Source organism: Oryza brachyantha, chromosome 5 (genome assembly GCF_000231095.2).
Source record: "Oryza brachyantha chromosome 5, ObraRS2, whole genome shotgun sequence".
Taxonomy (NCBI): Eukaryota; Viridiplantae; Streptophyta; class Magnoliopsida; order Poales; family Poaceae; genus Oryza; species Oryza brachyantha.
In genome coordinates, this window is record NC_023167.2 from 3,045,692 (window position 1) to 3,063,519 (window position 17,828).

The window sequence follows — 17,828 nt, forward strand, 5'->3', positions numbered from 1 at the left end:
TGCATGGAATGAACTGTTCTCCCTCTTTTTTTTTTTTTTTTGCCGGGAAGGCCATGCTGGCTAGCCGATTTTCATTAAGAGGATAGGAGAAAAGGGATTACAAAGCTCAGCAGGATGCTGCTGAGTCCGGCGAGGTGCCAGAACTGTTCTCTCTGTGTGATGTGTTACCACTAAGTACCCAGCTGTGATGTCCCTTTTATTCTTCTTTTAAACTTTCAACTCTGGAGATTCTTAGCCACCCAGTAGTTCAATTCTCACCCTGCAGTGCTCATAATTACAATGCAGGTGTTACTGGCTATTTACGCGAACATATTAAGAAATGACTGTAAGTATGCAGTACTAATCAACAAGGAAAAAAGGTCAGTTATTGTTGTCTTACATTCTAATCAACATCACTATTTTTTCAGCTGTTCACTTGTTTTGACATCTACATTTGTGAGTTACTTTGAGAGTTTGATCAATGTGTTTTTTTGAAAGAAAATATAATATTCAGAGTTTTTTTCTGCATTACTGAAGTACGGATGCACTGATCCATTTTTTCTCAAGCAAGAATTTAGTTCACATTTCCAATTTGTCAACTCAATAGAAATCATGCACTCTTATCTTTTCGTCTTTGTTTATACTTATAAGTCAAAATTTGAATTTTCAACCTTAAATTTAGAGTTAATTTTAGAGTTTTTAATGTAGTTTATTTTTCAGTATTTGCTTTTAGATCACTAAGAACACGTATATAAAAGTTTTATTCACAAATTATTTTTCATTTGCAAATATGTCATTTTGCTTTTTTGCGGAAGAAGCGAATAAATCACCCCCATGATGCTCTGGAATCCTACTGTTAAGTTCAATTACCACCCTGCAATGTGAAAATCTACAGCCAAGTCCTTACCTACAGGCTGTTAAAGTGTTGATCTAACTGCATCTTATTTAATCTTATCCCCCTTGACACACACAGCCTTTCCATGAAGTTGCTTAGCCTGATGCAATTGCTATGTCTTTGGGGGCACCATCTTTTACTCTTAAGCCAGCAAAGCTGTTGCTTCTGTTAAAATATTTCTGCATTCTCTCTTTCTCTCTCATCTTTAGGCTCCAACTGGGGCACTACAAAGCAATTAGTCGTTGCTGATGCCTGTCCAAAATTTAAACACCCAATCTCCCAATCCTAACAACAGCATAACCGTGGTGATTATGGGCACTGCACTAGAGGCCATTGGAGGGTGCTACTAAACTAGTCCTAGAAGGGACAGAGTGCAGTGATGTACTGCTGTGCTCTGTAGCCTTGGATCCAGAGATTCTGCAGGGACAGGGACAAAGCCTCCATTGCTTCACCTTCATGATCTCATCAAACTCTTCAACCTCTCTCCTACTTCCTATTTAGACACCTCATTCTTGTTCTTATTTTTCCCTCTCTTTTCCCTACAAACATATAAAAACTTGACCATTTGACATGGCCTGGCCTCTCTCTATCTCTCTTCTCCCTCTCTTCTTAATACTAAACCTCATCACCATCACACTTCATTAATTAGTTAGGAGTTGGTAGTACTTAGTACTAGTCTTGCAACATAAGCAAGACCAAGATTTGGGAGGAGCAATTAACACAAGTACACAAAACACTAGAATCCTACAGGATTAGCTACACTTGCAGAGTAGTGTGTTCTTGGATATACAAAGTACAGGTACAAAGAGCGAGTGTGGTTTAGTGTATATGCCTGCGTGATGTGTGGTGCTGCTGCTTGTGTTATGAGTAGAAGAAGCAGATGGAGGGCGGCGCCGACGTCGCCGGCGGCGATGGTCGTGGCGTGTTTGGTCGTCTTGCTGCGCGTCGGCTGCGTGGTTGCCGTGGACGAGCAGGGCGCGGCGCTGCTCGCGTGGAAGGCGACGCTGCGCGGCGGCGCGCTGGCGGACTGGAAGGCCGGGGACGCGTCGCCATGCAGGTGGACCGGCGTGTCGTGCAATGCCGACGCCGGCGTCACGGAGCTGAGCCTGGAGTTCGTCGACCTGTTCGGCGGCGTGCCGGGGAACCTCGGCGCGGTGGGCCGCACGCTGACGCGGCTGGTGCTCACCGGCGCGAACCTGACGGGGCCAATTCCGCCGGAGCTCGGCGAGCTGCCGGCGCTGGCGCACCTTGACCTCAGCAGCAATGCGCTCACGGGGCCGATACCGGCGGCGCTCTGCCGGCCGGGGAGCAAGCTGGAGACTCTGTACCTCAACTCCAACCGTCTCGAGGGCGCCATCCCGGACACCATCGGCAACCTCACGTCGCTCCGGGAGCTCATCGTCTACGACAACCAGCTCGCCGGCAGGATTCCGGCGTCCATCGGCCGGATGGCCAACCTCGAGGTGCTCCGCGGCGGCGGCAACAAGAACCTCCAGGGCGCGCTCCCGGCGGAGATCGGCGACTGCTCCAGGCTCACCATGATCGGCCTCGCCGAGACCAGCATCACCGGCCCGCTCCCGGCGAGCCTCGGCCGGCTCAAGAACCTCACCACGCTTGCCATCTACACGGCGCTGCTCTCCGGCCCGATCCCGCCGGAGCTCGGGCGGTGCAGCAGCCTCGAGAACATCTACCTCTACGAGAACGCGCTCTCCGGCTCCATCCCGGCGCAGCTCGGCGGGCTCGGGAAGCTCAGGAACCTGCTGCTATGGCAGAACCAGCTCGTCGGTGTCATCCCGCCGGAGCTCGGATCGTGCGGCGCGCTCGCCGTCGTCGACCTGTCGCTCAACGGGCTCACCGGCCACATCCCGGCGTCGTTCGGCAACCTGTCGTCGCTGCAGGAGCTGCAGCTCAGCGTCAACAAGCTCTCCGGCGCGGTCCCGCCGGAGCTCGCCCGGTGCAGCAACCTCACCGACCTCGAGCTGGACAACAACCAGTTCACCGGCGGCATCCCGGCCGAGCTCGGCCGCCTCCCCGCGCTGCGGATGCTCTACCTCTGGACCAACCAGCTCACCGGAACCATCCCGCCGGAGCTCGGCCGGTGCACGAGCCTCGAGGCGCTCGACCTCTCCAATAACGCGCTCACCGGGCCAATCCCGCGCTCCCTCTTCCGGCTGCCGCGGCTGTCCAAGCTGCTGCTCATCAACAACAGCCTCTCCGGCGAGCTGCCGCCGGAGATCGGCAGCTGCACGGCCCTCGTCCGGTTCCGAGTGAGCGGCAACCACATCGCCGGCGCGATACCTCCGGAGATTGGCATGCTTGGCAACCTCAGCTTCCTTGACCTCGCCGCGAACCGGCTCTCCGGCGCCCTCCCGGCGGAGATGTCCGGGTGCCGGAACCTCACGTTCGTCGACCTCCACGACAACGCCATCTCCGGCGAGCTGCCGCCGGGCTTGTTCCAGGACTGGCTCTCGCTCCAGTACCTCGACCTCTCCTACAACGTCATCTCCGGCGCGATCCCGCCGGAGATAGGCATGCTCACCTCTCTGACTAAGCTCGTTCTCGGCGGCAACCGGCTGTCGGGGCCGATACCGCCGGAGATTGGCTCGTGCACCCGCCTCCAGCTCATCGACGTCGGCGGCAACTCGCTCTCCGGCCACATACCGGGGAGCATCGGGAAGATTCCTGGGTTGGAGATTGCCCTTAACCTCAGCTGCAACAGCTTCTCCGGCGCGATCCCGGCCGAGTTCGCCGGGCTTGCGAGGCTCGGGGTGCTTGACGTGTCGCGCAACCAGCTCTCCGGTGACCTCCAGCCGCTGTCCGCGCTGCAGAACCTCGTGGCGCTCAACATCTCGTTCAACGGCTTCACCGGCCGGCTGCCGGAGACGGCGTTCTTCGCGAGGCTGCCGACGGGCGACGTCGAGGGCAACCCGGCGCTGTGCCTCTCGCGGTGCTCCGGCGACGCCAGAGAGCGCGAGCTCGAGGAGCGCCACGCCGCCCGCGTCGCGATGGCGGTGATGCTCTCCGCCCTCGTCGTCCTCCTCGTGGCCGCGGCGCTCGTCCTCTTCGGGTGGCGCCGCCGCGGCGGCGCGCGCGCCGGCGGGGACAAGGACGGCGACATGTCGCCGCCGTGGGACGTCACGCTGTACCAGAAGCTGGAGATCGGCGTGTCCGACGTGGCCCGCAGCCTCACGCCGGCGAACGTCATCGGCCACGGGTGGTCCGGCGAGGTGTACCGCGCGAGCATGCCATCCTCCGGCGTCACCATCGCCGTCAAGAAGTTCCGGTCGTGCGACGAGGCGTCCATAGAGGCCTTCGCCTGCGAGGTCAGCGTGCTCCCGCGTGTCCGCCACCGCAACATCGTCCGGCTGCTGGGCTGGGCGGCGAACCGCCGGACGCGCCTCCTCTTCTACGACTACCTCCCTAACGGCACCCTCGGCGGCCTGCTCCACGGCGGCGCAACGGCCGGCACCACCGCCGCCGTGGTGGAGTGGGAGGTTCGCCTCGCCATCGCCGTCGGCGTGGCCGAGGGCCTCACCTACCTCCACCACGACTGCGTGCCAGCGATCATCCACCGCGACGTCAAGGCCGACAACATCCTCCTCGGCGAGCGCTACGAGGCGTGCCTCGCCGACTTCGGCCTCGCCCGCGTCGCCGACGACGGCGCCACCTCCTCCCCTCCGCCGTTCGCCGGGTCCTACGGCTACATCGCTCCCGGTAAGTGAAATCCATCCTAAAACTTTTGAAATTCGGTTAAAACGAAGAACACAAGATCAACGGCTGAAATTTGTTTGATCTTGATCGACGCAGAGTACGGATGCATGACCAAGATCACGACCAAGAGCGACGTGTACAGCTTCGGCGTGGTGCTCCTCGAGATGATCACCGGTCGCCGCCCACTTGACCCGGCGTTTGGGGAGGGACAAAGCGTGGTGCAATGGGTGCGCGACCACCTCTGCCGAAAACGAGACCCGGCGGAGATGGTCGACGCGAGGTTGCAGGGCCGGCCCGACACACAAGTTCAAGAGATGCTACAAGCTCTCGGCATCGCTCTTCTATGTGCGAGCCCACGGTCGGAGGATCGGCCAACCATGAAGGATGTGGCGGCGCTGCTACGTGGCATCCGACACGACGACGGTGTAGAAGCACGAAAAGCCGGCAATGGAGTTGGTACCGATGCGGAGACGAGGAAGCAGGCTGACCCGAGACAGCCCATCTCATCGACCAAACTCATGGCCCTAGCTAAACCAGCCCTGGCCCAAGCCCAAGCCCAAGCCCAACTCCACGCCCGTGCCAACTCCGGTTCCTTGGGCCTTCTCAACGACCAGGAGTGAGTGATACAGTAATACAGATAGCTCAAACTAAAGGGCCCACTGGCAGTGTGACGTGAGGATGATATATGATTGGTGATGTTGACCAGGCAACCGTGGGTGTAGCCACTCACGGGGACCTGTAAGAAAAGGACGGTTCGCTGTTTGCTGGTGGGGCCAGTTGTCATAGAGCGTAGGGGGTGTGTCGTTTTGCTAGGTGCACCCCTTGTGGGTACAGATTGGAATGGGTATCTTTGTGCTAGGGTTCTTATTAGTGATATCATAGGAGACCCATAGATATATAAAGGGTCACGAGACATTGAGGGTCAATAATATTTTGTACCATAAATGGGGGCATAATGCGTCCAATGGATTTTAGTGTAAATTATCCCACTAAGTAATAATTGTTTAGCCATATTATGGGTGAAGATGTTTGTCAAAGGGAGCACATGTTCCTCTTGTTGTTCTTATTGTCTCATTTGTTTTGTTTCTTTCTTGTGTGGTCCAATTAATTTGTGCTGTCTGCTAGTATATATGTAAGCTAGATGCTCTTTTAGATGTGGATTAGTTTGCACAAATGGGGCCTATGTTTTGAACCAGCTCATAGTTAGGGCCCTTTATAGAGCAACATGGGCCATTCATAAGAATTTAGAGGAAGCATTAATGATCAAATCATTTGAATAAGTTTGATGATGGCCAACTCAACACAATCAGGGTTTACTGGATTTTTTATGTGAAAATGGTAAATTACTCTAGCAAGGGCCATTTCTTCTTGTCCATGTCTTTATTTGCCCTTTTTTTTTCATATGAGCATTAGTTTTATCAATTTTTAGACAAGATACTCACTTAACACACTCAAACCATGTATATCTTACATGTATAAAAACTAGTACATCCCTAAAATTAGTGAACTAGTAATACACAGGGCGCACCTCATATTCTCCATCTGGTTACAATCACAACCTACCTTTGCAGCATCGTAAATTTGGACTAAGTTTTCTTACAGCGACAAATCTTGTTAGTGTTGTGCCCCTGAAAAAAAGAAGTTTGTTTTGTTAAAGTGTAAAAGGCCCAATGGGCCTAATTTGGAACAAGAGAACATCATGGGCTACATGTTCACATCCCGAAGGACCATGTTTCTTTCTGCCAAGAATTTACACGTACTTGTATCATGCTCATGTCTCTACGTGCTCGTACAGAAAAGAAACATTTTTTTTCTAAAAAAACGATGATCTTTACGTGACGTGGGGTCAGAAAAGAGCACGACGATTTTGCTTTTAAATAGCAGAGATAAATTTGCTTTGGTCCAGACACTTGCAAGATGGAGATGCAAGATCGCAAATGCAAAAATATACATAATAATAATAATAATCAAAATTAAGTTAGAACTCGAAGAACATATATATGCTCACACTGGAACCAGGAAAAGAAGAAGAAGAAGAAGAAGAAGAAGAAGAGCGATCGAGAGAGAGAGAGAGAGAAGAATTAATTCCTCGTATAATTTCCTGGATTGAATAATTGAAGTCAGGGGCAGCGGGAGTTCCGGCCGGGCCCGCCGTAGTAGAAGTAGGTGCCCCAGGCGGCGCCCTGGCCGCCGGCGATGTCGTAGCAGGAGGGGTGGTCGGCGAGGAGGCGGAGCGCGGCGGCGGGGATGAGGTTGTTGTCCCAGTCGACGAGCTGGACGTTGCGGAAGTAGGCGGCGCGGGCGTAGCCGTCGGCGGGGAAGCGGCCGCTGCCCATCTGGGTGGGCGTGTGGGCGCCGGAGGGGCGGGTGTTGACGACCTCGCCGCCGAACTGCGCCATGTCGGCGCGGGCGCCGAGGTGGGTGAAGAGGAAGGAGGGCCAGTACCCCACCAGCGCGCCCGACCCCAGCTGCAGCCACCAGTGCCCCTGCTTCGGGTCCTGCATGCGTCCACATTCGTGCAGGTGCAGGGAACCCACCAAGTTTCATTTAGTAAGATCTAAAATAGAAAGAGGCCATCGTGGAAAAAGACAGATGATATATCTGTAAATAAAAAAATATTAGTGAATGAAACTTTATATATATATTTTTGATGATCTAAAAGTTAAAGCTAAAAAATAAATTTTGGTAAAACAAACCCAAAAGTCGACTCCAAATTTGAGGGTGAAAATTTAAATTTTGTTTTATAAGTATAAGCAGAAACGAAAAGATGAGAAGAGAGATTTTCCATTTTATGTGGTAACTGTTTAATGGTACAAATGATGTCATTAACTACTATAAAGTTGAATATCTATGATGATTATAAAAAAAATTAACTTTTCAGAAACATGTACCGTTTAATAGTTTGTGAAACTTGTTTATAAAAGCCAAGAAAAAAACTAACAAAAGAATGCAGCATTTAATCCATTTATTTTCCACTTATATCTTCAATAATTAATACAACCACAGTTTTCATTCGTAAGATGTTTTGGTTTTTTTATAGGTTACACCTTTTTTATATATTTTTTGATCAGGTTTATAAAAAAAACCATAGCGATATTCTTGATAGTATAAAACAATATGCTATTAAATATACTTCATCTGTGCCGAAAAGATATTATTTTTAGTATCTCGCATATACATATACAAAACTATAAAGAATAGAATGATTTTACGTTTAAAATCCTAATGTACTTGTACTTTACCTTTTCAAATTCCAATATTTTGGTCCTTACTTTATCAAAACCCAATAATTAATATAAATGAACTATTCGTGGGACAAACTAAATAAACTAAAATAAAATCTTTTTGGACAGAGGTTATATTTAATTTTGGATATAATGCGTATTGAATATATTGCTTCGTGTCGGGCGTTGATGTTCAAGCAATCATCAAGTCAATTTCTATAGTCTGGAGATGCTATGGGCAGCTTTTGGTTAGTGATTCATTTCTAGATTCTATATAACTATTTAGAGTGTTACAATTTAAACTATTGAGTCAATTTTGCAAATTTTTGACGTTTCGAGCCAGCTCAAAAGGGGATCTCATGGAAGATTTTGGAAAAAGAAGGGATAATTTTGAATTGAAAGATACTACCCCGTTTCATAACGTAAGATGTTTGACTTTTTTAGTTGTAACGTTTGATCATTCGTCTTATTTAAAAATTTAGTATAAATATAAAAAATAACAAGTCATGTTTAAAGTTACTTTGGTAATAAAGTAAGTCACAAGAAAAAAAATTGATATTTCTATAATTTTTTGAATAAAACAAATGGTCAAACACAAGTAGAAAAATCAAACATCTTGCATTATGAAACGGAGGGAGTACTGATTTTTTTAAAAAAATCATATAAATACTGTAATATTTCCACTATTATTTTTAAAAATGTTCAAACTTATATATAGTGTGGGATCTACACCTAAGAAGAAATATGCGTGTTTTTTTAAGGAAAAGACTTCATGGGCTCAAGCCCCACTACTTTTTGGCCCATTAAGCCCATTCGAGAAGGAGCAACTTTCCCTCTCTTCACAAAAACCGCCAATTATTGCTCAAGATCCGAAAATATTAAGGTTTCGGTCTTCAAAATTCATTTGAAACTCACCAAATTTCGTTCGAAATTCGCAAAATCCGTCATCCAGCATTAGCATTTCGAGGAAAAAGAAAAAAAAAAACGAAGCCGTAAAGTGTAGTGGTGGCGCAGAAAGAGAGAGTGTATGTACCTTCCAGATGAGGAGGGTAATGTCGAACTGGCGGCCGGCGAAGGAGGAGATGGGGGAGATGGCGGCGCCCATGGCGATCCGGCTGTTGGTCTGCACGAACCCTGAGCAGTGCAGGTTGTAGCACCCCGTCTCCTGGTACGCATCATTCTGCAACCAATGCAGCATATATATAACACTCATCGACTCATGTTTTTAACAGCATATAATATATCTCTCTTGTGCTATCTCAATTCTAAAATATAAATATTTGTAGATTACTTAATTCTAAAATATAACTGAGTTTAAGGGAAAAAACACTAAGATATCTATTAACAAAAGAAGAATTGATGGGAGTGGTGTGTATGTTAGAATAAAATGAGAAGACTTTTAAATGAAAAATAATCGAAAGAAAGTAGTAACGTGAAATACTTATCTTTTTTAAAAGGATGGAGTACGGTGGATTACGACACTAGCACGTAGATGCATATCAGTAGTGAAGAACTTACTGTCCAATATGTGAAGAACCTTGGGTTGTTGTCGCCGTACAACTGAGGGCTCACCTGAAAATTTCAGGGTTTTAGAATTCTAAAAATTGTGGGTGCTAAGCATAATAAAAAAACGGAAAGATGAGCGTGGAGAGTTCTGAAATTGGCAAGGTCCGAGTTAGGTACAGTATTACGTAGGGTGGAAGGACAAGTAGAGTAGCGTTAAAGAACCAAGAGCAGAGCCTCTTCGGAACACAGCCTCTTTACGTGATTTTTCGAGTTAAACAGTTCAAAATTTTTCAGTTTTCGTTTAAAAACCGAAGAGACCCTGGAGGCGAAGTTACCTGCCATCCGGCCTCGATGGTGTTGAGGTCGTGGGCGAAGGAGCCGGAGATGAGCCAGATCTGGGAGAGGCTGAACTCCGCCGGCGACGCCACCTGCGCCGGCCACACGTTCAGGCTCGCCTTCGCGCCGTAGAACTGACCCCCGCTCACGTACCCCACCGCGTGCTACATAATCTCAACCACAATCAAATTCTGAAACCAAAGAAAAGCCATCGCCATCTGACCGCACAATCTGAACTGAACAACCTTATTGCACACAATATATATGTAGTTTTGCCTCTGTCGAAAAATAAGATTATTTTTGTTATATCTTTTTTTGCTGTAAAATAAGTTTATTTTAAACCATCGTTGCCTCAGAGTTTATAATAATATATGGAATGAATGCATTAAAGTAGATAAAGTGGATGGTAGTTGCATTGAGATACAATAAACTGAAGAATATTTTAGCTCTCTCTCTTTTTTTTTTTTTTTGCTATGTGTGGGATTGATGAAAAATAAATTTATAATGGATAGGATGGAGGGAGTGGTGGCAAATGAGATAAAAAGGAATTAAACAGAGTAGTTTTTATGTGTTGATGATGTGGATGGAGGGGCGGTGCCAAACGAGAGTACCTCCATCCCATAATAACCTTATTTTTTTTTTCAATATTTGATCATTCGTCTTATTTGAAATTTTTTTGCGGTTAATATTTTTATTATTACTAGATGATAAAATATGAATAGTACTTTATACGTGACTAGTTTTTTTGGTTTTTGCATAAATTTTTCAAATAAGACGAATGGTCAAACGTTGGACACGGAAAAACGAAAAATAAAGTTATTATGGAACGGGTAGCACACATGAGTGAACAAACTTGCATCCCTACCGTCTACTAGTTGTAGGGTGAAGTTATTTTACCCCAAATCACTATAGTTGCACTAATTTTTCTTCTTAACCCAAAAATAATTACATTTTTATATTTCCCATTTTATATATTTAATGTTTCACAATGATATTATAAATGAGTTTTCCAAGAACAGCATGATAAGAAAAGACATGTATCAGAAAAAAACGAACTTTTTCTTTGAAGCTTCTCAACTTTCGGTATGACAGAAGCTTGAGACGGTACTGTATTTAGTATGACCAGTGAAAGAAAAAGAAATTTACTATTTTTTATAAAAATACGCACTTTCGAATTTCCTTTGACATTTTTAAAACATAACTTTTTTTTTCACAAACTACTACATGCATCTCCTAAAAAATATAAGGCACCTTATATTCTTTAGCAGCATTCGTTATTATACTTTAACCATGAATATTTTTCACAAAATATTATCAACAACTACAAAATTAACGTCCTATTATATGAAAGTTCTTCTAAATTTAATCAACGACACCACATGCACGGCACTAAAATTAATATTAGTGTATTATAGGTTCAAATTATTATAAAAACATATCAATGTTGATTTTCCTAAAATCAAGAACACCCAATATTTTCAGGACAGAAAGAGTAAATTTTTACCAAATTTTTTTTAACCCTGGTTATTGAAAAAGAAAAACTTGATCACAGGGCCGTCAGCCGTGGTGGGCCCGTGGCACGCTGACGTGTCCACCTTTGCCACGTCGGCCGTCGGCAGCTGAGCTGAGGTGACGTCACGCTCACCTCGTGGCCGCTGCTGGTGGAGTCTCGCCGCGCCGCGCCGCCGCCGCGGGGCTTCATGCCGAACCTGCCGGCGGCGGAGCTGGCTCGCAGCAGGTCCGCCTCCGTCGTTCGCCTCACCGGTATCGTCCCCTCCGGGCACGACTCCCCGGAGGCCCACCACGCCTGCTGCAACCCGTGCTCGTCGCCGTCGCCGGCTTCCACCTCGCCGCCGCTGCCATGGCCGCGACTCCTCCTCCTCCTCCTCCTCGCCGTCGGCCTCGCCGTGGGTTCCTCCTGCAGGAGCCCGTACGTACAACCCCACCAATGATTGATCAGCTCGACGCGACAGCACACCGCACAGTGCATGCAAACGCCAATGGCCATGGCCCATGGCCGCCATTGCTGCTCTGCTCACCTCCGGCTTCTGGCCTCTCAGCCTCGGGTGCTCGAACGACGGCTGCAGGTGCGACGGCACGCAGTCGATCACGTCGCCGTCAGGGCTCTGCGCACACAATTAACCATCACAAACGCTCCCTGATCAGCGCAACACGATTAACCCAATCGAGACTAATCATCCGCATCAAGAACCCTTAATCGTGCTCGTGCCTGGATCGACTTGACGGAAGCTCTCCTCATCCCGGCGAGCCGTTCTTTCACCCGCTGGAACCGGAGCAGCTCCTCGCCGGGGCGGAGCGCCGCCGCCGTGCCATTGCTGGGCGGCGTCGCGCCAGCCTCCGCGGCGAGCAAGAAGAGGAGGAAGAGGAAGAAGAAGACAAAGGTGGTGGTGGCAATGATTGGGCGAGGTCTCTTGTAGGAGACGAAGCAGCGGCAGCAAGAAGCCGCCATCAGAGTGGAGCTCATCTGGTTTTTTGGAGCTGCCTGAATTTTGTAGTGGGATCAATCACAGGCAGCAGCTAGCTGCTTCTGCTGCTGCTGCTTCTTGCTCTCTCCTGGACATGTCTGTATTTCAATCCAACAAAAAGTAATAAAAAGTATCTCGAGACACCGATATCTCGTGGTATTAAATTGTTTCTGATCGTTGGATCTAACAATAACATCCTACTCGGCTAGATACAATGGTGAAAAACGATTTGGTACCTCATGATATTGGTATCTCGAGGTAACTTTTGTTAGACCGAAACAAATCTCATCTTCCACACATTGGTGTGCTTGTCTTCTTCCTCATCCCCTTCTCCTCCTGCCTACAAATACATGGGTATTAAACTACATAGGAAGATTCATTGGATGTGTATTAGTTTATATGATGATGGTATCAGGTGAGAATGAGGCTAAAAAGACAGTGGTAAGTAGCAGTAACAACCAGCAATGCAAGGGTGTGGTGTGGTCTGGTGGGAGTGGCAGCAAGTTGGCAATGGCTGCAGCTTGCAGTGATCAGCAGCGGCTCACCAACCTGCACAGCTTTTAGGTCCCAAGGACCTGCATAATTGTCTCAAAATGAGCACCCCACATCTCCATGCTTCCATCATTTTACTAGCCATATGCTTTTCCTGTCCCCCTCTTCTCCTCCTTTCCATCTCTCTCTTCAATCCAAATCTATTGGTGACCTTAAGCCGCTCACATTAGGACCAGAATTCTCTACTATCAAATGGACTGTGCCTTGACAGGGGAGCCCAAGGTCCATTGGGTCCATATGTCAGTGAGAAAAGACATCATGCCCCCTGACTGTAGAGGATCTCAATCTCTACGGTGGGGGTTCAGTGTGGTGTCACACACTAACTTTCTAGAGAGAGAGATGTGGGTGGATGCTGTCCAGCATGATTGTGCTAAAGTGCAGCTTTCTAAGGGTGCTCTCCATGTGCCCAAGGTGCAATCCAGGCACTCTCATTTTTGGAGAAAATGTTCAGCACTTGCAGAAAGGGAAGAGCACAAATTTACACATTGTACTATATATGTTCCTAGCTATGAAGAAATTAAGCCGCCATCTTTGAATTCTTTTCTTAAAGTAATGGATTCAAATGAAGCTACATCCGGCCTCTGCATCTACCAAAAAAGGACATAGCTTAAAAAGAAAAGAAAAAAATGACAACATGAACATATCATGTGTCTTGCAGTTAGGCCTGGGCGTTCGGCCTTCGGTTCGGTCTCAGTCTCGGTCTTCGGTCTCCAGAGAAAATTCGGTCTTTCAGAACTCGGGCCCGATCGGTCTTAAAAAAACGCAAGACCGAGAAATTCGGTCTCTGTCTTGCTCGGTCTCGGTCTCGGTCCTAACCGAAGTGCCCGAAATTTCGGTTACCTGGAGGCCGACGGGAGGAGGCGGGGAGACGGGCAGGCGGGCGGGAGGAGGTGGCGGAGGGGAGGCAGCGGAATTCGGTCTTTAGGTATTTCGGGTACCCGAGACCGGTACCCGAAGACCAGACCGAATTTTTCGGTCTTTCACCTCCTCCACCCGAGACCGGGACCGAATTTCTCGGTCTCGGTCTTTTCGATCTCGGTCTATTTGGTTCGGTCTCTCGGTCTCAGTCTTTTTGTGCCCAGGCCTACTTACAGTAACAGTAAGTTACCCTCATACAATCCAAGCAACACAATGGCTTGTACTGTCTTTGAACCAACCCAATACTCCGCCGTCTTAAAATCTAGCTATTTGGAAAATTCAAATTTATCTCGAAATATTAGTAATTTAGTATATAACTACTTCTCCACCTACTCCTCGTATCAACCAAACACAACCTTATTCCATTTAATTTGTTCATCGACTTTCTCATCTTAACAATTACAACATTTCTCACATCAACATTAATCCTTCCAAAAAGCGCGGAGTTTTATTTTGAGACAAGGGGAGTACTCTCTGTCACAACGTCTTATCAATTGATGTCGTCCGAGGGCTTGCAATTTCTCACCCCTCCCCTTTGCACGAAGCTATTTCGTACTAAATTTTTAATTTTTTTTAGTTTGTTTAGATTTTATTTTTTTGTTCTGAAATTCAAAAAAATTTGGCCTCCCGGTAGAAATGTGCAAAACGAAATTAGAAGCCCTCACCAAAACAATGGTTCTTTGGTTTGTGCCGTCTTTGAACTGTGAAGTATCATCTCTTCATGGAGCAATTCTTGACTTAGTTTGACAGAAGAGCTTTTTTTCATATTTTTAAAAAAGTGTCTCAAGACATCACGTTTTTCAGGTTAAAAATTTAGTAACTTGGATAATATACCTTGAAATACCGTAATTTTGCACTAAAATTTTTAATACCTTAAAATATTTTTTAAGGATGGTAAAAAAAACTCGACAGACTGATGCAAGAGGTACACCCCAGGCTTGTTGGGTTTCTCAGTCTTCAGGATAGTCATTGCTTTTTTTTACTTGAGTCATGGTGGGGTTGGCTGTGACTAGTATCGATGTCACTGGTCACTGATGAGTGCAGCTGCATTCCTCTGTGGCCATGTTTGTTGGTTTGCTAGACAACAGTGACTCCGTTTTTTTCACTTAAGTTTTACTGACCAGACTTTTTACTGACTTCAGGTAACAATCAGCTCAGTAAGTGGTACAGCATGGCAGCTATATTTGATTGATACATATGTACATATAATTGATCTGAATTTACAGTGGTGTAAAGCTGTAGTTCATGTTGAGGATGGTAGGATCTAGATTCTAGTACTGCTTCAGCCCCCTCTGACTATTTGGAGTAAATGTGATAACTGTTCAGCTATGCTTTGTGGATCATATGAATGCTTATGATTATTCTCTGCTAACAATTTATAGCGTCAGTGGATTGCTGTGAGATTCTGATATTAATATAGTATGCATTTTTTTAATCCTGTTACAATTTATCGGAAATCATCTAGTTGAATTACAGTCTTTGCTACCTCTTAAGGGCCGTAAAATTTCTCTAGGAATAAAAACCATCGCAAAACTTAGCCAGTTGAAAAATTTGCATTATATAAAATGAAATGGTTCATTCAGGGAGTGATGAAGGCTTGCATTCCAACAGGCATGCCTGCTTATTTTTGACACCTGCAATGCGAAAAGAATGTTTTAATTCAGTTATCTTCCGACAGAAAAGAAGGTTAGTTGGAGAAATTGACCAGTACAATCTTCCAGAAACAATAATCATAAATACAAGCCAATGAGCAGATGCTGGCCATGCATGATTGCCTTCTATGATTCCTCCATTTTACATTTTATGCATTAGAAGTAAGACTCCCATTAGATAGAACCTGCCAACAAGGATACAGAAAACCTCTGTTGGTAGTTGACTCAAAGCAAAACCCTATAACATTAGTATAACAGCAATCATTACTACCCTTGATCATAGCTCAGTACATATATAGCACACATTTTCCATTGTCCATGGACCATGGACTAGACTGAGCTTCAACTCAAAGGAAAAGACAGGTAAGTGAAGTAGGACCATTGGCTGCATGCATGCACTCATGCACTGCAAAGCCATGGCAATCCCGGTCTGATGCACCACTTGCCATTGCTCATCTGCTACAGTTCATCTTGCTCTTTTGGCTGCTCTCCTCACTAGATTTTTTATATTTTAAACATTTTTAATAAACAATTTATTACAAAACCTCGAAGGAAAATATTTTCTTTTTTCCACACCACCAATATTAGCGTGATAGGACAACGCTACCATGTAGAGTGTTTGACGTGACTAGGGGTGGGAATGGGTAAGGCTCATGGGTTCTTCACAATCATATTTAGTTTTTTAAAAAAATTAGCTTAAAATTCTATATAATTTTAATTTATTTTGAATCCGACCATTAAATTTTGTAGGCAAAATGATTAGACTCATTATCATCCCTATACGTGACAGGCTTGCCATACTAGTAACACTGGCATAGCAAGACAACACTGCCACGTGCCCACACTAGTGTCAGCCTGCCACACCAACCAGTTTACGTAGCAGCGTTGTTTTGCCATGCCACCAACACCGGCGTGACCAAAAGGTTTATACGGTGTAAATATTTACTTTGATGTTGAGTAATAAAATTATTTATTAAAAAGTTTAAAAAATAAAAAAAAGTCCTCCTACACCTACCTGCCTACAGACACAGACACACACTGCTCCTGCTGCAGTACTGTTAGTGGAGGGAGAGGCCCATGGCTAGAGGCAATGCATGCAGGGATGCAGGTGCAGTGCTGCCTTTTGGACAGACTGGTGTGGAGGAAAGACTATGATAATATCTCAGTGGGAGCAATTGTTGTTGAGGCCAATGTGGCAATGTGGGCATGCAACAAGATTCTGTACAAAAGATAAGAATGGATTTAGGTTGGGCTGTTTGCCCTACATCCATTTCATCCCTCCATTTTTTTTATCTCTTGAAAATGACTAGTACATGGTTCTTTTCATGGCTAATACAGCTGGCTAGTGTTAACTTCATGGCATGCTGCTGTACCTTGTCCCTATCAGTTTACTGGACTACATACATTTGAAACTAGTGCTACTAGCTTAGGCTAATGCTCTTCTTGCTCTTAATAAAAAAAAATTGAGAACATTGGCTTAGTTGCTTGGGTTTAGTCTCCTAAGTTCATGGCTGTCAGTCTGTCACTCTGGTGTTCTGTCGGCGCATGATTTAGAGCTGTGTAAAATTGTAAGTGCAAGTGGGTAAATGCTGCAAACTAGGAGATCATTCTGGTCTCTGGCGCAATGAAGGTGCTATTGGAAGGTCAAATATGCTCACCAATTTTTGGTATTAATGAAACTACTAATAATTTAGTCCCATGTTTAGATGAAATTCAGTCAATTTTCAATGGCAACTCCGAACCATTTTCGTGTTATACTGTCCATGCAAAACCAATGTTATTTTTTTCTTTTCACAACAGCAATCCAGCTAAAAACCAATCGTGCTCTGAAGATTCAAGATACTGCAGAAACTTTGCTATCACCTGGCACAGATGTTGGAGCCAAGAAAGCTCCTCGAGTTGATGCTTGCATTCTTGCTGCGAAAAAAATGGGGGAGACCCTCCCTCCAGGTTTTTTTCACTTCTGTGGCGAGTTCTTCTTCCCCTTCTGCTAACCCCACACGCTCGCTTTCTGAACTGCTAGACGGTATGTTCTTATAGAAATTTTCTATAGGAAACATATTGATCTATTTTTTCAATTCTTATAACTAATAATTAATTAATCATATACCAATTTATTATTATGTTTTTCGTACCGGATAACTTTCCTACAGCAGAGCGCGGCCTATGTTAGGAAAAAATACCACCAGTAAAAAAAATGAAAAAAAAGGCTCTTCTACGCTTTTTGTGCCACAGAAAAAGAGGCATGCCACTCAGTAGTATCGTAAGCTGGCTAAATTTCATCATCAGACTGTAATTCTGAAACCCAGCATGAAACCACATTCACTCACAATCACACCAACCTTTGTTACTCTCATATGTACTATAATGTTTCTTCCTTTAACACCACTCTAAATTCATTTGACCAACCTGTAGTGCATTTTGTGAATGGGATAACCTCATCTTTTTCGCTCTTGTGTATGCTTATAAGTCAAAATTTAATTTTTTTTACCTTAAATTTAAAATTGATTTTGAGATTTTTCACCATAATTTATTTTCTAGTCTTGACTTTTAGATCGCTAAAAATACA

At 45.7% G+C, this 17,828-nt stretch overlaps 2 protein-coding genes across 2 annotated transcripts; one reads left to right on the forward strand and one right to left on the reverse strand.

Annotated features, from left to right (window-relative positions):
- The first annotated feature begins 1,158 nt into the window (after window positions 1–1,158).
- On the forward strand, window positions 1,159–5,621 carry LOC102704248 (leucine-rich repeat receptor-like serine/threonine-protein kinase RGI4). The gene is made up of 2 exons (XM_015837402.2): window positions 1,159–4,588; window positions 4,682–5,621. The coding sequence occupies exons 1-2, from the start codon at window positions 1,714–1,716 to the stop codon at window positions 5,203–5,205; spliced, it is 3,399 nt and encodes a 1,132-aa protein (XP_015692888.2). The 5' UTR covers window positions 1,159–1,713; the 3' UTR covers window positions 5,206–5,621.
- A 974-nt stretch (window positions 5,622–6,595) lies between these two features.
- On the reverse strand, window positions 6,596–12,619 carry LOC102704524. Its single transcript, XM_015837431.2, has 9 exons — window positions 12,597–12,619; window positions 12,374–12,477; window positions 11,882–12,235; window positions 11,691–11,777; window positions 11,297–11,569; window positions 9,651–9,815; window positions 9,328–9,381; window positions 8,843–8,989; window positions 6,596–7,083 (listed from the first exon to the last, which is right to left on the reverse strand). The coding sequence occupies exons 3-9, from the start codon at window positions 12,134–12,136 to the stop codon at window positions 6,706–6,708; spliced, it is 1,359 nt and encodes a 452-aa protein (XP_015692917.2). The 5' UTR covers window positions 12,137–12,235; window positions 12,374–12,477; window positions 12,597–12,619; the 3' UTR covers window positions 6,596–6,705.
- Window positions 12,620–17,828: the final 5,209 nt, after the last annotated feature.